Here is a 20,125-nt window from a genome sequence, read left to right as displayed (position 1 = left end):
CATGTCATTTACAAACTCGTATACAGCGAACATAGAGCCTACACTGTGACTGAAGCATGAACTACTCATAGAAACATGGAATCATCCGCTCGTCCACGTAGCTGCTACCAATAGTGTAAGTGACATTTACAATAGTAATAACAGTCTACTTATAAAGTTACGTTTTGTAGAAGCTTCACTGGTGATATGACACTGAGTGATTTGCTGCTGATTCTTGAGCCTGTCCGCTTGTAAATATAGTGGCACCTCTTGTTCTTACCTGGGTGCCTAAGGCAAGAAGCCAAAGTTGCCTCAGCGCAATGTCCGTGATAGGAAAACGGTGAAGAGAGTCTGCACCATTTTTTAGGTATATTCTTATGTATCTTATACAATCTTATATACTTATCGCTCTAGCTCTCACGTTAGCTCTCTCGCGTCGCGGCGGTCTGCGCTTGTAAACACTGCCGAACAACTGCAAAAAGTGATGGATCCGTGCGTGGCTGTCACCTGGTGGCAGCACGCAGTGATACGAACGGAGAGAAAATAGTGCCAAGCGATTATGAGGTCTGACTTTTTAGGCGACGATGGTTTTGTCATGCAAATATATCACTCTTTTAAACACATGTTGTTTTGAGAAGAAAAACGCTTTATTTTAATGTCCCCAGCCAACTTGCCGGACTACTTTTGTCAGCACCTAAAACGGCCAGTATCTCGGCTCACCGGACGCTGTCGGGGGTAAGTCAGTGTGGATGCATGACACTGCTCACGGGGATGCTATACAGATTCATGTCAAAAAATCCTAACTATCCCTTTAAATATACAGCAGAGTATTATGAAACAGATTGTACTTGTACAAATGGTTTTATTCAGAATTTGAGTTTGAGCCTGGTGAGTCTCCAGGGAAATGGCTCTTCTGATTAGCCCATAATCTGCAGAAAAACAGTAGAAAAAATGTTTACATTTTAAACTCAATGTTCTTTTCTTATATTTAGTAATATCCACAACAATAAATGCAACAACCGGTGATTTCTTTAAAATATTAGTAGTAGAAAAAAAATTTAAATAAAGACTATTGTGTCACTGGGCAAGTAATCAGCCAGGCCTTCTCCAGTCACTTTATGTGGCTGGTTGCAGAGATTGTCAGGCCCTCCACCAGAAATGTTACACAGTGATTTTTAATGAACATTACCACAAATGGGTCACCACTTATTTCTTTACTGTAGTATACTAAAGCATTTCATTTTTCAGAGATTTTCTCAGCTTGTGTTTGAAGAAAATTGTTCCACTGTCTAACAGCAACTATTACAGTGTAATTAATTTGATTGTTGAGCCATTCTGTGGCACACAAATCTGATGAGGGTTGTTCCAAACTGCTAAACCCTCTAGTTGATGATGTGTTAAAGATGTACGTCTTTACTTGTCTACATCCACGTAAGAGCACTTACTCCATTCATCCAGCTGATGTAGGCAGACACTCTGGTGAAGACTGTGGGCTTCTGGTATGTATTGCAGCCTAAGGAGGACACAAAGCTGGTCACTCCATGGACCACCCACTGGCCATTGACACTGCAGTTCAGAGGACCGCCAGAGTCACCCTAAAGAACCGAAACAACAGAAACACTTTTATGACTAAATCCATCATGTTAGTAATTCTAGAAAAACAGGGGCATATTCAGTTTTTTCAGTAGGGTGGCTCAAGGATGGCACCAGGGCTGGCCTATGAAAATGAACATTTGAAACATGCATTTCTTCTTCCATCTGTACCTGACATCCAGAGTCGTTGTAGCCTCCAGCACAGACCATGGTGTACTTGACAGTGCTGCCCCACCAGTTAGGGCTGGAGCAAGTATTGAAGTCCACCACAGGGAGGTAGGCCTGTTTCAGGTCAGAAGACAGAGAACCACCAGCTACACACAGGGGCAAATATTAAAGAGTGCTTTTTGTTACAATAATGCCTCCTATTGTATGAAGTGTCTTACTCTGAGTGCGTCCCCATCCGGTGATGTAGCAGGGGTTGTTGTTAGGCAGGACCTGTCCAGAAGGGGGCAGAATTCCCAGCTGCACGTTGTTGTTGAGGGCGACCTCAGAGGACAGACGCAGCAGGGCGATGTCATAACTTCAGGTAACATCACACATACACTTAGTTTATAAAGGGTTATAAGTTATATAAGGTGAAAGGTATATATGTCTCTATGTGTGAACAGAATCAAAGCACACTGACCCTCCAGCAACATTGTTGGAGTTCCAGTTAGGGTGGATGTGGACCTGGCTCACAGTCATATACTGCTCAGTGCCGTCGTTGTTGTAGATGTTGTGATCTCCGAGAACGACACGCCAGGTCCTGGCACTAAACACACACTACTGTTAAAATTGTATGTCTATACAAAGAATGCTTCAGTGTTTGGGAAATAGTACATTACCGGCAATAACAGCATTATGCTATTGTAAAAAATAACTGTACTTTATACTGATGATGTCTAGATTAGATTAACCTGTCTACAATTGTAGCATACATATATTATGTTTTTCATAGTTACGTGTCGACACAGTGGGCGGCGGTCATGACCCATCCTCTCCTGATCAGGGTGCCTCCACACGTGTGGTAGTAGCTGGAGCCACTCAGATACTGAAGAGAGATCTGGGAACCAACAAAAATCCTTAAAATAAAGTTTTAAAAAATGTGGTAGCTATAGTGGTAAAATTATACTGAGCATTCAAAAGAGTATTTTGTTTCAAAGATGTTGCAATATGTTTAAATTCAGAAAAAAATATTTAAATTCAGGAAATATCCAAACTGAAAATCCCCAAATGTTGCTCTTATAATTTTATTGTATTGCAGCTGTACCTGCCAGGGCCAAGAGTGGGGTCTGGCCACCTCTCCTCCAACCACCCTTCCCTCTGCAAAGTCTTCCAGATACGAGGGCTGGGGCTCGGACAGCACTGATGAAGGCAGGTAAACAGTTTAGCAACAGTTTTGGTTGTCTTGAAGTGCACACACAGTTGCATGGATTATCATGTTTCGGGTTGTAGTGGCATAAACATCATTGTTCTATGCTATATTTTCTTTGGTAATATCTAATAGAGCAGAATTTTGCCATGATGGTAAAGGCAAGAATAACTGGCATGCTAATATACACTTCTAATTAGATCCAGCAGTGCACTCCAGACATATTTTGATCTCACAAGCTGCTTTAAAGCTGCTTTAAGAATATACTGTACTGGGACAAGTTTGCACAAATACATGGGACCTACAAAAAATGTGAATATATTTTGTAGAAGTTTTACATTTTATAGAATGACAATGCATTTCTAATTAAATCTGCTATATAAAAATATCAAGGTAAGATTTGGATAAAGAGATTTTTGTAAACAAATAAAATCATTACTAGTCATTAAATAAATTGTCTCTGTTTCCTTACCAAGGGCTGCGAGTGTGGTAAACAGGACAAATCTGAGCATGTCTGTGGTCCGCTGAACTTTCCTCAGTCATAGCTGGTGCCTGGTCTCTTATATACAACCCTATGCACCAGTGTACTCTGTGTGTGTGTATGTGTGTGCATGTGTGTGTGTGTGTGTGTGTGTGTGTGTGTGTGCACCTAGGATCCACCTGTGGCTCTCTCACACTTATCACTGCTTTTTGAAAATACTGAGTCAAATAAGGTCTCTGTTTTTCCATTTGCTTCGATAAACTTGAAAGAAGATCTATGTGTCTTGTATAACCAATAATTATAATATTCTAGTTTTATTCTAGTCTTATGGAATAAATAATGTTCACACAAAATGCACTTTACACATTGTTCCAAACTTTATTCAGATGGAGTTTGACAGCGACAGAGATGTTTTGGTTTTTGTCCCATGACAATGTCTCTTCGGCTTAGCCCATAATCTGTAGAAAGAAGACAAAATGTGACATTATGTGATACTTCAGTTTTTCTTTTTCATAGGTAACTACCAATCATGACTTGTAGCTTTCTCTACAATATTATAATGATATTGACAATGAGAATATGTTATGTAATTTTTGTTACATTTGTCATCCATTTAGCTCTATCATTCTCAGACCCAGCTCACCTCACCTGTACTTCCTGTCTCACACCTATCCTGTGGCTTTATCCTTTCTGTAGTATACAACCAGCCTTCTCCTGGAGTGATCTCTATGAAGGAATTTTTCCGGTCTGTAGCCCTGCATAGCATGCTGCTGCAGTACTCCGCCTCAACCCTCCACAGACTCAAACACCACTGCCGCCTGCTCTGTCCAGACACTATTCGACAACTCGGATTTCTCTGCTACCCCTCGTCCTCCATATTGAGGCTCTGGACACACTTTTTTCTTCAACTTCTCATCTACCAAGGCAATCCCTTCCCTCTGGACACATAAAAGCATGCAAATCTGTCCAATCTCCATCCTCCTCCTCGCTCCTCCTCGCTGTCCCCACTACGAATGCACGTCACCTGAAACTTTTTCTTCTCAACACCCGTTCAAGTGCCTCATCCTCAATGATGGATATCATGGGCAATAACCTAGACTTTCTGTCTCACTGAAACTTGGCACAAGCCCTTGGACTACTTCTCTCTTAATCAGGCCACACCTCCTGGGTTTACTTACATTGAAAAATCCCTTGCTGATGGGAGGGGTGGTGGCACAGCAGTTATTTACAAAAAGGACAGTAAAATAATTTCCATTCATTCATTTGAAAACAAAACGCTAAATGACTTTCCGCAATCTCAAATCTATTGATCCATCTGCTGTTTATGCTCTTCTTACCACAAAATTGTCTGTTCCCCTTCTGCCTGATAACCCTTCAGAATTTGTCACTTATTACAACAACACACTCTCCTCTTGTCTTGATGAACTGGCCCCGTTAAAAACTCTTTCACACATACTGCCCTGTGGTACACACTTGAACTCCACAAAATGAAATCCTGTGAGCTCTAGCTTGAGAGACTGCACAAAAAATCTGGTTTAACTGTCCATCTCCAATGTTACACACAATACAACGATGCCCTCAATGCAGCCTGGTCAGACTATTACTCCACTGTTATTCACTCTGACTCCAATAACCCCAAATCCTTATTCTCCACAATGAACAAACTCCTGAAGCCCAGCGACAACACCTCTTCATCCTTCACAGTCACACTACCGGTCAAAAGTTTTAGAACACCCTAATTTTTTCCAGTTATTTATTGCAGTTCAAGTCGTGCAAGTCCAATGAAGAGCTTGAAATTGTACAAAGGTAAATACTGAATGGCCAGAGGTTAAAAAAAACGATAAAAGATAATAAAACAAAAGTCCAAGCTCTGCCAAAACTGCCTCGGGAAAAAAGAACAAGATAGTAAGCTTGAAAACATGAAGTGTCCAGCACAGTCTCCAGACTTAAACCCCAAGCTGGTTTTGGGGTGAACTGGACAGAAGAGTGAAAAGCCAAGCAACCTACAAGTGCCACATATTTATGGGAACTTCTGAACAGACTTGGGAAGAACTTTCTGAAGAATAGTTGATTTCTATTGTAAAAAGAATGCCACAAGTGTGTTCAGCTGTTATATCTGCCAAAGGTGGCTACTCTGATGAATCAAAAGTTTAGAATACATTTTGGTCAACAGTAAACAATAAACAGTAAAAAATTGGAAAAGTGTGGTGTTCTAAAACTTTTGACTAAATGCAATAGTTTCCTGTTCTTCTTTCAGTTCAAAATTGACACTATCTACAGTTCCCACAGTCTCCCTTAAGCCCACACAGCCCCTGCTTCTGACCCTTCTCCCCCTGACTCCACTCAGCAGCTCTCTTATTTCCCCCCATTTCTACTGCACATCTCACCAAACTCCTCTCAGGCATTAAAACTTTCTCCCTGGATTCAATCCTCTCCCCTCTCATCAAATCATGTCTCCCCACCATTTCTCCCTTAATCACAACAATCACCAACTCCTCTCTTGTCACTGGCTATCTTCTGCAGTCTCCCAAGCCTGCATCCATCACTTCAGTACTCAAAAAACCTGGTCTTGACAGTGACAGCTTAGCAAATTTCAGACCCATATTCAACCTTCCCTTCCTGTCCAAAATCCTCAAGTGCGTCATGGTTGCACAAATACCAAACCACCTAAATTCCAACAGTCTTTTCAAACCATTCCAGTCCAGTTTTCACCAAAAGCATAACACAGAAACAGCACTCCTCAAAGTAACTAATGATCTCCTCCTCTCCTCCAACTCTGGCCACCTCTCCATCCTCATCCTCCTGGACCCCACAGCAGCTTTTGACACCATCAGTCACTCCATCTTCCTCTCCCAGCTCAAGACCTCCAACAACATCTCCAGCTCTGCTTTGTCCTTGCTTCAGTCATACCTCACAACCTGACAACAATTCATCTGCATTAACAACTGCTCCTCTGCCATTGCTCCCTGTCATAAGGTGTACCCCATGGATTGGCGCTTGGTCCTCTCCTTTTTATCCTTTACATCCTCCCACTTGACAACATCATCCATTGTTATGGCCTCCATTTTTACTGCTATACCAATGACATACAGTTCTCCGGTTCTATTTTATCCATAAACTAAACAACCCAGTCCACCCTCACACACTGCCTAACTGATATAAAAACCTGGATGACACACAACTTTCTCAAACTGAACAGCAACAAAATAGACATCATAATCATCCAAAAAACCTCACCAAACCCACCTTTGACAACACTTCACTCACTCCATCCCTACTTATCCATAACCTTGGCATTGTCCTCGACCAAAACCTCTCATTTGAATCCCTCATTAAACAAGTAACCCAGACTGCATTCTTCCATCTCAAAAACATCACCCACCTCCGTCCATTTCTCACTTTCTCTGCTGTTGAAACCTTAATCTATGAATTTATCACCACCAGAATCGAGTCCTGCAATAGCATTCTCTGCTGCACATCCTCTCATTCAAAACTTTGGTGCCTGCCTCCTCACACAGACAGTCCCACAAAGACATCACCCCTGTCCTCCAGAATCTCCACCGTCTCCCATCTCTCAACGCATCCACTTCAAAGTCCTCCTCATCATGTTCAAAGCCCTTCACTATCAGGCCCCATCCGACCTCTCAGATCTTGCTACACCCCCATACTCCATCTTTCTCCCTCCGCTCCTCCAACGCCAACCTCCTGTCCCTCCACTGTAGAACAAAGCTGGGAACCTGGGGAGAAAGAGCCTTCTCCATCGTCACCCCGACACTCTGGAACTCACTACCTCAGCAAATTCGTGACTGTACTTTACTCTCCACTGTCAAGAAACAGTTCAAAACCCATCTATTTAGAACTGCTTTTAATGTCCAGCCTGCTTTCAAGTATGCCTATATTTTGTCCCAATATCTAATTTTTAAATATCTACTTTTTAAATTAATTTTTTTGTACAGTGTCTTTGCGTTGATTATTATTATTAAAACAGAGGGTTGAAAATTAAGGTTTTGAAATATGCATTCAGATTTGTTTCTTGTCACATCGTTTAATATGTTATATTTTCATTTTTTTATTTATTTTTTTAGACCAATAGCCCAGAGCACTGAGCTCTGCAAGAACGCTGTGTAAAAGTGCACTGTAAAATATCAAGTATGGAATGATGGGATACCACTAGGGGCTCAAGGGGGTATTAACTTTAGGAGAGGAACTGTACCTATTATTCACACCAAGTATCACATTTCAAACATGCATTTCTTCTTCCATCTCCTGACATCCAGAGTCGCTGCCGCCTCCAGCACAGACCATAGTGTCCTTGATGGTGCTGCCCCACCAGCCAGAGCTGGAGCAGGTTTTGTGGTCCACTGAAGGGAGGTAGGCCTGTTTGAGGTTGGCAGACAGAGAACCACCAGCTACACACAGGGGCAAATGTTAAACAAGGACTTTTGTCAGTATTCCTGACTACTGCATAAAATGTGTGTCTTACTCTGGGTGCGTCCCCATCCGGTGATGTAGCAGGGGTTGTTGTGAGGCAGGACCTGTCCAGAAGGGGACAGAACTCCCAGCTGCACATAGTTGTTGAGGGTGGCCTCAGAAGACAGAAGCAGCAGGGCGATGTCATAACGTCAGGTAACATCACAAAGATACTTGTGTTATACACAAAGAACAATACATTTATCTCATTCTGTGTGAACAGGACCAAATCACACTGACCCTCCAGCCACGTTGTTGGAGTTCCATCTGGGGTGAATGTGCACACGGCTCACGCTCATGTACTGCTCACGGCCTTCATTACTATTGATGTTGTGGTCTCCCAGAACAACACGCCAAGTCCTGGATCTAAACACACACAAGTTTTCTGTTCAATTACATGTTTATACAAATATGTCCACTGTAAACGGGCAATGAACTTCATTTCTTGATCACAATTTGTGCACAAAGGAAATCCAAGTGCCTACAGGATGAATAAAGTATTTTAAAAGTACATTACAAATGACAATGAAAATTTTGATAATACATAAATAATGTTGTGTATTAACTGGCATAACAGCAGCAAGAAAAGACTGAATAGAAGAGGTCCTAGGACTGACCCTTGAGGGATGCCATGTGTACAGACAATGTAAGACATGAGATTATTCCTTTTGTAACTGTCAACACAGTGGGCAGCGGTCATGACCCATCCTCTCCTGATCAGGGTGCCTCCACAGGTGTGGTAGAAGCTGGATCCACTCTTGTACTGAAGGGAGATCTGGAGGCCCAACAATCCCTGTTAGGCTATACTGCCATTGGTAACTTCAAAACAATAGTCTGGGTTGTTGCAATTGTAGTATTAATTAAAAAGCAGTTAATTAAAGTAGTTTTTAATGTACATTCCATACCTTCTATTGATTTAGGTGTGAATTACAAATTTGTGAACTTGTCATGTTTCACATACCTGCCAGGGCCAGGAGTTAGGCTTGGCCACTTCTCCTCCAACCACCCTCTCCTCCACACTGTCCTCCAGATACCTGTTCTCGGGCTCCAGCTTGGCCAGCACTGACAGAAGAGACAAGGAAACAAGTTAGTAAAAGTTTATGTTTTTGTTAACTAAAGTCAAGTTTCACACCACACACAGGGCTTATTATAAAACTATTACATCTCAATCCAAGATGTTCACTGCTCATAACATCCTAACTTGAATTTAAGATATATTTGGTAAAACTAAGGCAACTGGGCTGTTGTAAAGCAGAAAACATCAAGACATAATCCATGTTTTTTTCAGGGCATATAGTTTAGTCTCAGATAGAATGGGGACATTATTAGCTCTACTAGAAGGGGGAAAATGGGATAAGAAGTTGCATATATGTTTTATGAATTCTTTCCAAAAACACACAGAGTGTAGGCAGGTCTAAAATAAGTGCAAGGTGGTTTCATTTTTCCATTCGCAAGATGTACAGTTTGTCCATTGCCCTTCTAAGATGTAGAAGTTTGTAGAAGATTTCCCTTTGGTGATGAGATATTTGTGAGGTAATGTTCATACATTTTTCTGCACAAGTAGGGTTCTGTTTGGGAGGTGCACTTGTGGTGATAGTTGCTTGATGAAGCCAAGCAAGATGAAGCCAAAATGAAGCCAAGATGAAGATGAAGATGAAGCCAAGTATGTTCCTTTTGAAAAGTTTTTCAAAGTTTTGTGCACAGCATCTTCACTCATGTTCAAGCCGCCATCTTCGGGTGCCAGCACTGTCCTGCCGCTTCCCCAGTTTAGGCTCCTGGCTCCACTAATTGCCATCACTCTGTTGCAGCCAGTGAAATAGCGGCGGGGCAACCCCGTCATCATATCACTGAATACATTTCAGAACATCTAACAAACAAAATGTGAACTAAAATGTGTTAAATTAGTACTATTGAGATTGGAAAAATATTGGAATAAATTTATATTTTTGTTTGTTAAAATAAAATGGCAAATATTTGTAGGGACTATTTTGTCTTTCCCAAATATTGGTTGTGACATGTTCCCACCGTCCCTATGCAAACCTACACCACTTGTGTTTTTCTTTATTGTCGAGCTGAAGATTGGAAAACTCAGTCTGAGAACAGATTGAAGGCGGGAGTGAATTTGTATGGAATTAAAAAGAAACTGTCAAAACTGTCTTATGATACAAATAAAACAACCTCAAATCGATTATAAATAAATAATCTTACCGAGGGCTGCCAGCGTGGTGAACAGGACAAGCCTGATCATGTCTGTGGTCCGCTAAATTTTCCGCAGTAGTGTCTGGGGTCCCCTCTCTCTTATATACCACTGTGCTCTGTGGACAGTGTGGGACTACATATATGGCCCACCTGTTTCTCTCCCACACTTATCACTGTTACATGGTTCCAGGGAATGCTGAGCCAAATCACATGCATATGATATAATGTATTTATGTGTTATATACTTAATAATATTGGTTGTTTGCAGATGTTAGAATATGAGTCCTTCTTTTATTTGGTGCCACAATTCTTGTATTGGTATATGGCATTTTTAAATAGGGGGTATTTTACTTCCAAAAAGTAAGAGTATTTCACGAGTTTGCGGTCTTGTAAGGTCTCAAATGTAGTGATTTCGATAAAGATTTCTGATGAAAATATGAATATTTTTCCTAGCTGTTTTATTTAGTGTATTTATGTTTGCTCAAACTGTGGACATGCCTCAAACAATATTAAAAAAATACTTTTACTTTTCAATCCTGTTGAAAAATGCAGTGGAGTAAAAGCAAAATGTGTCTACTGTAAAACTGATTTTTACATTACTTTCCACCACTGTTGGGTAGTGACATTTGTTCAAAAAATAAGCATGCAGCACAGACATGCATTACTATTTCTGTATTCTCTGTAGATTCTATGTTCTCAACAAATGGCTTTGTCCTTTATATTTCCGATTTCTTCAGAATTTCATGACCAAAAGTGCACCAAAGACGTGCATTTTGAGAGTCTTCAGTGGTCCTTTATTAACAGAAGTGCATTAACTGAAATTTCTGCTCTTTTGGAAAGTGCTTGTTCTTTTCTTTCACTGAATTTACACAAAAAGAACAGAGAGTGATTAATGCAGAAATTGGGCCTTGTGGTGGAGCTAGACACATGAACAGTGCGTTTGTAGTTGAGGGTTCAGGTTGACAATGGCTTCTAGATAGGCTGAAATGTCTCAATAAAAACTATATATATATATCAATATATATAGTATATATATATATATATATATATATATGTATATATATATATATATATATATATATATATATATATATATATATATATATATATATATAAAGATGATAGCTTTTTAAACTTGGACCACTCTGGGACTCATTCACCAACTCACAAACCCAAAAGTCAGAGGTTCGATTCCCACTTGGACCACTGCTTCCATCATTCATTCATCAGCCTATTCAGCTATATAAGCCTTTTTCATGTTATTATATAGACTTGACTTGTGAGCTTTAAGCCATGAATGTTGTCATCTCCTGAAAAACATACCTGGAGTTGTGTTTTTTTTCATTCACACATGTTTGCATAATCCTTTACTATTAGTCTGTCTGCATCTCCAAATCTCAAAATGTTCTATTCCACCTTGTGATGTCATGTAGTGGTAGTTAAAGTTAAAGAGGAAGAGGTTTTGAAATTAAATGGGATTTTTTTTTTAAAGATATTGGATATTAACTGTCAGTACTGATGTCAGCTAGTCTGTTTGACAAACACTGAATCTGCACTGAATCTCACACATTCATTGTATAGATAACAGTCACTATAGGTTCATACAATGACATATTTTGTTTTGTTTTTCTTCTCAGTGAAATTTTAGGCTAATACCAGATTAATCACACTGATAGCAGACTAATCCAATACAACTCTATCTTTAAATAGATAGTAGAATAAAGCTTTTGAAACATATTGTACTTGTTCAAATTTGTTTATTCAGAACTTGGAGTTGAATGTTTTCTGGTGAGTCTCCTTGGCCTTCTGTTCAGTCCATAATCTGTAGAAACAAGGGAAAAAATAATATATCTTTTTATTTTACACTCAATGTTCTTTTCTTATCTTTTTTGAGTAACATCCACAACAATATATTCAACAACAAATCCTGTCTTTAGAACATTAGTAGTGTATTAGAAATGTTGTATTAGAAAAAAACAAAAACAAAACAACACTATTGTGACTGGGCAAATAATCTGCCAGTACCACCCTCTCAAGTCACTTTTTTGTGGCTGGTTGCAGAGATAATTTAATTTAATTTCTTTAACCCTACCAGGAGTGGGTCAACACTTATTTTATTAAATATTTCTTTTTTCAGAGATTTTGTCAGCTTGTGTTTGAAAAAAAAGAAAAGAAAAGTCTAACAGCAAGTATTACAAGGTAATTAATTTGACTCTTTAAGAACTGCTAAACCCTGTAGTTGGTGATGTGTAATAGATGTACGTCTTTACTTGTCTACATGCATGTGAGAGCACTTACTCCATTCATCCAGCTGATGAAGGCAGACACTCTGGTGAAAACTGTGGGTTTCTGGTATGTGCTGCATACGGCAGCCCCAAAGCTGGTCACTCCATGGACCACCCATTGGCCATTGACATTGCAGTTCAGAGGACCACCAGAGTCACTCTGAAAAAAAAAAAAAAGACACAAAAAACTATTATTAACTTTAAGTTAATCATTACTGTTCTGGAAGTTTCTATTCTATAGAAGTTTCTATTCTAGAAACACCAGGGCATGGCCAATGAAAGACACATGCCAGCACATCAGTCTAAATGTCAGTGTGTTGTGAATAGTTCCAACATTAACAGATGCCTGTATATGGACTCTATTGGGGTCTGTTGCTTTTTCCATCTCTACCTGACATCCAGACTCTTCATAACCTCCAGCACAGATCATGGTGTACTTGACAATGTTGCCCCACCAGCCAGGGCTGGAGCAGGTATTGAAGTCCACCACAGGGAGGTAGGCCTGTTTCAGGTCAGGAGAAAGAGAACCACCAGCTACACACAGGGGCAAATATTAAAGAGTGCTTTTTGTTACAATAATGCCTCCTATTGTATGAAGTGTCTTACTCTGAGTGAGTCCCCATCCGGTGATGTAGCAGGGGTTGTTGTTAGGCAAAATCTGTCCAGAAGGGGGCAGAACTCCCAGCTGCACATTGTCGTTGAGGGCGACCTCAGAGGACAGACGCAGCAGAGCGATGTCATAACTTCAGGTAGCATCACACATACACTTAGTTTATAAAGGTTTATAAGTTATGTAAAGTATAAGGTATATATGTCTGAACAGGATTAAAACACACTGACCCTGCAGCAACATCACTGGAGTTCCAGTTAGGGTGGATGTAGACCTGGCTCACGGCCACATACTGCTCATTGCCCTCGTGGTTGTAGATGTTGTGTTCTCCAAGAACAACACGCAAAGTCCTGGGACTAAACACACACTACTGTTAAAATTGTGTGTCTGTACAAATAATGCTTCAGTCAGTTCAGTCAGTCACAGAAAAGATCATCAGATCACCCCAATCAGCCATTCAGGACATGTACACATGCCGCTGCTGCAAGTGAGCCACCAACACCATCAAGGACACCACCCACCCTCCACACAAACTATTCTCCCTCCTAACATCTTGGCCATCAGGCTAATCAATGCACTCAAGAAAATTTCATGAACATGGCAATCACTACATCCAAAACAACTTAATACATTCCTATATCCATGCTGCCATCTCAGCACTCAGCATTTTATATATTGCACCTTCATATGTACCAAAAATAGCTTCCTCGTTCTTTTCTTGTGGAAAGTTATATGTCATTGTCTGTCTGTCTGTATATTTTGTGTTTATTTTATTTATTATTTATGTCTATGTACATTTCATTGTCTGTGTGTGGTTTGTGTGTGTTTCATTTTTAATAGCACATTTGTAGTTTTAGGGAAATCGCAATTTCGATCCCCCTGTGTAATGTCTTATCGTAATGATGTCTAGATTAAATTTACCTGTCTACACTTTGAACTTAAGTGTATTTATATGTATTATATGTTTTTCATAGTTACATGTCGACACAGTGGGCAGCGGTCAAGACCCATCCTCTCCTGATCAGGGTGCCTCCACACATGTGGTAGTAGTTGGATCCACTCAGGTGCTGAAGAGAGATCTGGGAACCAACAAAAATCCTTTCAAAGTAAAATACAGTTGAAAAATAACTGTGATAACTATAGTGGTAAAATAATAGTGAGCATTCAAAAGCAATAGCAGTTGTGGCAGTATTTGTAATAGTGATGATTTCATGATTACCCAAATGTTGCTCTTATAATTTTATCATATTGCAAATGTACCTGCCAGGGCCAAGAGTGGGGTCTGGCCACCTCTCCCCCAACCACCCTCCCCTCCAGAATGTTTTCCAGATACGAGGGCTGGGGCTCGGACAGCACTGATGAAAGAAGGTAAAAGGGTTAGCAACAGTTTTGGTTGACTTGAAGTGCACGCACAGTTCATCATGTTCAGGGTTGTAGTGGCATAAATTAGTTTACAACATCATTGGTTTTTATTATATTTTCTTTGACAATATCTAATAGAGTGGAATTTTGCCATGACGGTAAAGGCAACAACAACTAGCATGGTAATACGCACTTCTAATTAGATGCAGACAGTGCACTGTAGACATATTTTGATCTCACAAGCTGCTTTAAGAATATACTGTTCTGGGACAAGTTTGCATAAATACATGAGGAAAAATGGGTACAGGACCTACAAAAAATTTTGACTTTATTGTGTAGAGGTATTAAATTTTATAGAATGACAATGCATTTCTACTTAAATAAACATTATATAAAAATATCTTAAATTACAATTAAGATAAAGATTTATAATTAGATTAAATAATAATTTAATAATTTGTTTCTCTCTTTTCTTACCAAGGGCTGTGAGCGTGGCAAACAGGACAAATCTGAGCATGTCTGTGGTCCGCTGAATTTTCCTCAGTCTAGATGGTGCCCCCTCTGTCTTATATACAACCCTATGCACCAGTGTACTCTGTGTGTATGCTCGTGCTTGGGATCCACATGTGGCTCTCTCACACTTATCACTGCCTCTGGAGAATACTGAATCAAATAAAACCTTTGTTTTTCCATTTGCTTGGATAACCTTGAGAGAAGGTCTTTCTGTCTATGTGTCTATGTGTGCCCAACCAATACTAAACTAATATTCTAGTCTTATTCTAGTCTTATAGAATAAATAATGTTCACACAAAATGCATTTTACACATTGTTACAAACTTTATTCAGATGGAGTTTGACAGTGACAGAGATGGTTCGGTTTGTGTCTCCATGATGATGTCTCTTCGGCTTAGCCCATAATCTGTAGAAAGAAGACAAAATGTGACATTATGTGATACTTCAGTTTTTCTTTTTCATAGGTAACAATATTAATAATAATAATGATATTGACAATAAGAAAATTATGTATAAAACAGAGGTTTGAAAATTAAGGTATTGAAATATTCAGGCAAAATAGTTTCTTGTGGCATCCTTTAATATATTCAATTTGAATTTTTTAATTTATTTTTCTAGACCACTCAATATTTTATTGTCACTTTTTGGGGGGAGTATGCTTTACCCATGTAGAGTTTTAGTATACCTGATATATATATATATATATATATATATATATATATATATATATATATATATATATATATATATATATATATATATATATATATATATATATATATATATATTTTTTTTTTTTTTTTTAAATCCATGTGTGTTGGTTAAAGCACTTACGCTGTTCATCCAGCTGATGTAGGCAGATGCTCTGGTGAACACTGTGGGCTTCCTGTAGGCATTGCAGCCAGAGGAGGACACAAAGCTGGTCACACCATGAACCACCCATTTACCACCGACACTGCAGTTCAGAGGGCCGCCAGAGTCACCCTAAAGAACCAAAAACACAACATTTTCAAAGCTGGTTCTCATGGTCCCTCAGCGTTCAGAAGTGCCTCCAGCCGTCTTTAGCAGAACATGAGTGCACTACACTCTTTGTGTGGTTTAAGCAATAGCCAAGAGCACTGAGCCTCTGCTGATGCTGATGCTGCAAGAACACAGTGTGAAAGTGCACTGTAAAATATCGAGTATTGCAGGATGGGGTCACATCAGGGGTTCAAGGGGGTATTAACTTTAGGAGAGGAACTGTATGAATAATAAGTGTTTATTATTCATGTTAAGTATCACATTTCAAACATGCATTTCTTCTTCCATCTGTACCTGACATCCAGAGTCGCTGCCGCCTCCAGCACAGACCATAGTGTCCTTGACGGTGCTGCCCCACCAGCCAGAGCTGGAGCAGGTTCTGTGGTCCACTGAAGGGAGGTAGGCCTGTTTGAGGTTGGCAGACAGAGAACCACCAGCTACACACAGGGGCAAATGTTAAACAAGGACTTTTGTAAATATTCCTGACTACTGCATAAAATGTGTGTCTTACTCTGGGTGCGTCCCCATCCGGTGATGTAGCAGGGGTTGTTGTGAGGCAGGACCTGTCCAGAAGGAGGCAGAGCTCCCAGCTGCACATAGTTGTTGAGGGTGGCCTCAGAAGACAGACGCAGCAGGGCGATGTCATAACTTCAGGTAACATCACAAAGATACTTATGTTATACACAAAGAACAATACATTTATCTCATTCTGTGTGAACAGGGCCAAACCACACTGACCCTCCAGCCACGTTGTTGGAGTTCCATCTGGGGTGAATGTGCACACGGCTCACGCTCATGTACTGCTCACGGCCCTCATTACTGTTGATGTTGTGGTCTCCCAGAACAACACGCCAAGTCCTGGATCTAAACACACACAAGTTTGCTGTTCAATTACATGTTTATGCAAATATGTCCACTGTAAATGGGCAATGAACTTAATTTCTTGATCACAATTTGTGCACAAAGGAAATCCAAGTGCCTAAAGAATGAAAAAAGTATTTTAAAAGTACATAAAAAATGACAATGAAAATTCTGATAATATATAACTAATGTTGTGTATTAACTGGCATAACAGCAGCAAGAAAAAACTGAATAGAAGAGGTCCTACGACTGACCCCTGAGGGCTGCCATGTGTACAGACAATGTAAGACATGAGATTATTCCTTTTGTACCTGTCGACACAGTGGGCAGCGGTCATGACCCATCCTCTCTTGATCAGGGTGCCTCCACAGGTGTGGTAGAAGCTGGATCCACTCTTGTACTGAAGGGAGATCTGGAGGAAGCAAACCAAACAATCCCTGTTAGGCTATCCTGCTATTGGTAAATTCAATTCTGTGTTGTTGCAATTGTAGTATTAATTAAAAAGCAGTTCATTAAAGTAGTTTTTAATGTACATTCCATACCTTCTATTTATGTAGGTGTGAATTACAAATTTGTGAACTTGTCGTGTTTCACATACCTGCCAGGGCCAGGAGTTGGGTTTGGCCACTTCTCCTCCAACCACCCTCTCCTCCACACTGTCCTCCAGATACCTGGGCTCGGGCTCCAGCTCGGCCAGCACTGACAGATAAGACAAGGAAACAAGTCAGTAAAAATGTATGTTTAACTAAAGTGAAGTTTCACACCACACACAGGATTTATTACAAAACTATTACATCTCAATCCAAGATGTTCACTGCTCATAACATCATAACTTGGATTTAAGATCTTTTTGTTAAAACTAATCAAATTGGGCTGTTGCAAACATAAAATGTCAAGATTTTATTATCAAGCTGAACAATGGAATATTCATCTTGTGAAGATTGAAGGGGAGTGAAATGGAGTAAGGGGGAATACAAATGAAATAACATTAAATGAATAAATAATCTTACCGAGGGCTGCCAGCGTGGTGAATAGGACAAACCTGATCATGTCTGTGGTCCGCTGAACTTTCCGCAGTAGTGTCTGGGGTCCCCTCTCTCTTATATACCACTGTGCTCTGTGGACCGTATGGGACTATGTATATGGCCCACCTGTGTCTCTCCCACACTTATCACTGCTACATGGTTCCAGGAAATGCTGAGCCAAATAACATGCATGTGATATGTATGTATGTGTTATATAATAATATAGGTTGTTTGCAGATGTTACAATGCTTTAAAAATTCCATATACCACAATTCTTGTATTGGTACATGGCAGATAGGCTGAAATGTGTCAATAAAAAAACAAACAAACAAACAAAAAAATTAAAGATGACAACTTTTTAAGCCTTCACAGCCGTGGACCACTTTGGGACAAATAGCAATAGCAACAAAGGCTCAGTAGTTAGTTTGATTTCCGCTCAAACCACTGCTTCCACATTCATTCATTAGCCTATTCAACTATATAAGCCTTTGTAACTTTTTTACACAATCTTAACTCTTGTGAGCTTTAATGCTAGAATGTTGTTACCTCCTTAAAAACATACCTGGAGGTGTGTTGTGTTTCATTCATACATGTTTGCGTAATCCTTTACTATTAGTCTGTCTACATCTCCAAATCTCCAAATGCTCTGTTCCACCTTGTGATGTCATGTAGTGATAGTTTTCAATGGCTACCTTTTATCTTTTGTTCAGTAGAGATTAGCGATTCCAAGGCTGAAACCATTCACATGATTCTAGTGAAGTTGTATGGAGTTTAAAAACATGGTGGAGCACTTCCTGTATTTGAACCAAGTATTTTCAATTTGAGAGAAGAGCTCAGACTAAATATGCAGAATTTGTGTTTTAAACATGTGTGAAGGAAACAAATCACAACTCCAGGTCTGTTTTTGATAAGAAAACACTCATCCATCCATCCATTCATTTTCTTCTGCTTATCCAGAGCTGGATGGCAGAGGCAGCAGGATAAGCAGGGACTCCCAGACTTCCCTCACCCTGGACACTTCCTCCAGCTCCTCTGGGGTGACCACAAGGTGTTCAGCTGAGAGACATAGTCATTCCAGTGTGTTCTGGGTCTTCCCCTGGACCTACTGAGGTAGGTGTCCAGAAGGCATCCGGAACAGATGTTCGAAACACCTCAGCTGACTCCTCTCGACATGGAGGAGCAGTGGCTCTACTCCAAGCTCTTCCCATGTGACTGAGCTCCTCACCCTAGGGAGCGCCTAAGGGAGTGCCCAGCCATCCTGCGGAGGAAACTTATTTCGACCACCTGTAACTGCAATCTTGTCCTTTCGGTCACTAGCCAAAGCTCATAACTATAGGGGAGGGTAGGAACATAGATTAACCAGTAAATCGAGAGCTTCACCTTTTGGCTCAGCTCCCTCTTCATCACAACAGTCCAATACAGAAAACCACATTACTGCCGACGCTGCACCAATCAACCTGTTAATCTCACACTCCAGCCTCCCCTCACTCGTGAACAAGACCCCGAGATACTTGAACTCCTCCACTTGAGGTAGAGACCCTCCACACTCCCAGAAAGGGCAAGCCACCTTTTTCCGGTCGAAAAACATGGCCTCGGATTTGGAGAAGCTGATCCTCATCCCAGCAGCTTCACACTCGGCTGCAAACCGCCCCAGTGCACACTGCAGGTCCTGGCTTGATGAAGCCAACAGGACAACATCATCTGCAAACAGCAGAGATGAAATCCTGTGGTCCCCAACCCGGACCCCCTCCAGCCCCTGACTGCGCCTAGAAATTCTGTCAATGAACAGAACCAGTGACGAAGGGCAGCCCTGGCGGAGTCCAGCAGGCACCGGGAACAAGTCTGGCTTACTGCTAGCAATAAGGCAATTTGGTAAGAAATCATTATAACATAAATCACAAAATTGCATAATATGTACAGTTTAAAGTGGAACTAAACATTAAATCAACTCAACTCAGCTAATACTAGTATTATGTACTGTTCTTAGTTTTTTGAAACTGAGTATTCAGTGGCCTCACAGCACTGCCTTGATTACAGCCAGGTGTTTCAGACAACAAACACTTGGCTGCTGGGGCGGAGTTTGAAGTGTGGACCAATCACACTGCTCCTTATACCCCCAGACCCCACACCTCTTCCCCACCACTCTTTTCTTGATCCAGGTACTGCCCAGTTTAGCAGCAATATTTGAAATTTGGTTTAAAAAAAATAAAAAAATAAAAATCCAGTCACTACGATTGCCCTTCACCTAAATACTACCAGTTTCCATTGGCAGAACTCAGTGTCTAAAATGCCAAATATTTATGTAGACCTTTCGAGGCATTTGTTCACAATGGGATTTCACTACATGTTAACAGCTCTTTCAAATCATTGTTT

The 20,125-nt window shown here is 40.4% G+C and overlaps 4 protein-coding genes across 4 annotated transcripts; all 4 read right to left on the bottom strand.

The window, feature by feature from the left end:
• Nucleotides 1–836: 836 nt before the first annotated feature.
• On the bottom strand, nt 837–3,450 carry LOC110173734 (elastase-1-like). The gene is made up of 8 exons (XM_020939745.2): nt 3,399–3,450; nt 2,825–2,919; nt 2,517–2,617; nt 2,201–2,326; nt 1,959–2,095; nt 1,744–1,886; nt 1,425–1,574; nt 837–908 (listed from the first exon to the last, which is right to left on the bottom strand). Exons 1-8 carry the CDS (start codon nt 3,436–3,438, stop codon nt 897–899), a joined length of 804 nt encoding a protein of 267 aa, XP_020795404.2. The 5' UTR covers nt 3,439–3,450; the 3' UTR covers nt 837–896.
• A 4,196-nt stretch (nt 3,451–7,646) lies between these two features.
• On the bottom strand, nt 7,647–10,125 carry LOC110173767 (elastase-1-like). Its single transcript, XM_055160300.1, has 6 exons — nt 10,086–10,125; nt 8,839–8,939; nt 8,531–8,652; nt 8,122–8,243; nt 7,891–8,028; nt 7,647–7,816 (listed from the first exon to the last, which is right to left on the bottom strand). Exons 1-6 carry the CDS (start codon nt 10,123–10,125, stop codon nt 7,647–7,649), a joined length of 693 nt encoding a protein of 230 aa, XP_055016275.1.
• A 2,225-nt stretch (nt 10,126–12,350) lies between these two features.
• On the bottom strand, nt 12,351–14,856 carry LOC110173768 (elastase-1-like). The gene is made up of 7 exons (XM_020939777.2): nt 14,811–14,856; nt 14,232–14,326; nt 13,950–14,050; nt 13,202–13,327; nt 12,968–13,104; nt 12,753–12,895; nt 12,351–12,521 (listed from the first exon to the last, which is right to left on the bottom strand). The coding sequence occupies exons 1-7, from the start codon at nt 14,848–14,850 to the stop codon at nt 12,351–12,353; spliced, it is 813 nt and encodes a 270-aa protein (XP_020795436.2). The 5' UTR covers nt 14,851–14,856.
• An 806-nt stretch (nt 14,857–15,662) lies between these two features.
• Nucleotides 15,663–17,777, bottom strand: LOC110173769 (elastase-1-like; the record flags this gene model as incomplete). Its single annotated transcript, XM_020939778.2, has 7 exons — nt 17,738–17,777; nt 17,326–17,426; nt 17,039–17,139; nt 16,605–16,730; nt 16,378–16,514; nt 16,161–16,303; nt 15,663–15,830 (listed from the first exon to the last, which is right to left on the bottom strand). Coding segments are annotated over exons 1-7 (816 nt in total), but the record flags the coding sequence as incomplete, so codon positions are not given.
• Between the last annotated feature and the right edge of the window lie 2,348 nt (nt 17,778–20,125).

The sequence above is a fragment of the Boleophthalmus pectinirostris genome, unplaced genomic scaffold, assembly GCF_026225935.1.
Source record: "Boleophthalmus pectinirostris isolate CB_2022bp ecotype Guang Dong unplaced genomic scaffold, ASM2622593v1 HiC_scaffold_3, whole genome shotgun sequence".
Taxonomy (NCBI): domain Eukaryota; kingdom Metazoa; phylum Chordata; class Actinopteri; order Gobiiformes; family Gobiidae; genus Boleophthalmus; species Boleophthalmus pectinirostris.
Note: the sequence above shows the minus strand (reverse complement) of the source record. Positions and strands in the feature narration are given on the sequence as shown.

Excerpts from the sequence above, each read along its gene's own strand:
- LOC110173767 (XM_055160300.1), bottom strand. The coding sequence starts at position 10,125 with ATGATCAGGCTTGTCCTGTTCACCACGCTGGCAGCCCTCG. Across the intron at positions 8,653-8,838 it reads CTAACTCCTGGCCCTGGCAG|ATCTCCCTTCAGTACAAGAG; the intron begins GTATGTGAAACA and ends TTGGGCCTCCAG. Across the intron at positions 8,029-8,121 it reads GAACTCCAACAACGTGGCTG|GTTATGACATCGCCCTGCTG; the intron begins GAGGGTCAGTGT and ends ATGTTACCTGAC.
- LOC110173734 (XM_020939745.2), bottom strand. The coding sequence starts at position 3,438 with ATGCTCAGATTTGTCCTGTTTACCACACTCGCAGCCCTTG. Across the intron at positions 2,618-2,824 it reads CCCACTCTTGGCCCTGGCAG|ATCTCTCTTCAGTATCTGAG; the intron begins GTACAGCTGCAA and ends GTTGGTTCCCAG. Across the intron at positions 1,887-1,958 it reads CGGATGGGGACGCACTCAGA|CTGGTGGTTCTCTGTCTTCT; the intron begins GTAAGACACTTC and ends CCCTGTGTGTAG.
- LOC110173768 (XM_020939777.2), bottom strand. The coding sequence starts at position 14,850 with ATGCTCAGATTTGTCCTGTTTGCCACGCTCACAGCCCTTG. Across the intron at positions 14,051-14,231 it reads CCCACTCTTGGCCCTGGCAG|ATCTCTCTTCAGCACCTGAG; the intron begins GTACATTTGCAA and ends GTTGGTTCCCAG. Across the intron at positions 12,522-12,752 it reads ATGAAGAGTCTGGATGTCAG|AGTGACTCTGGTGGTCCTCT; the intron begins GTAGAGATGGAA and ends TTTTTTTTTCAG.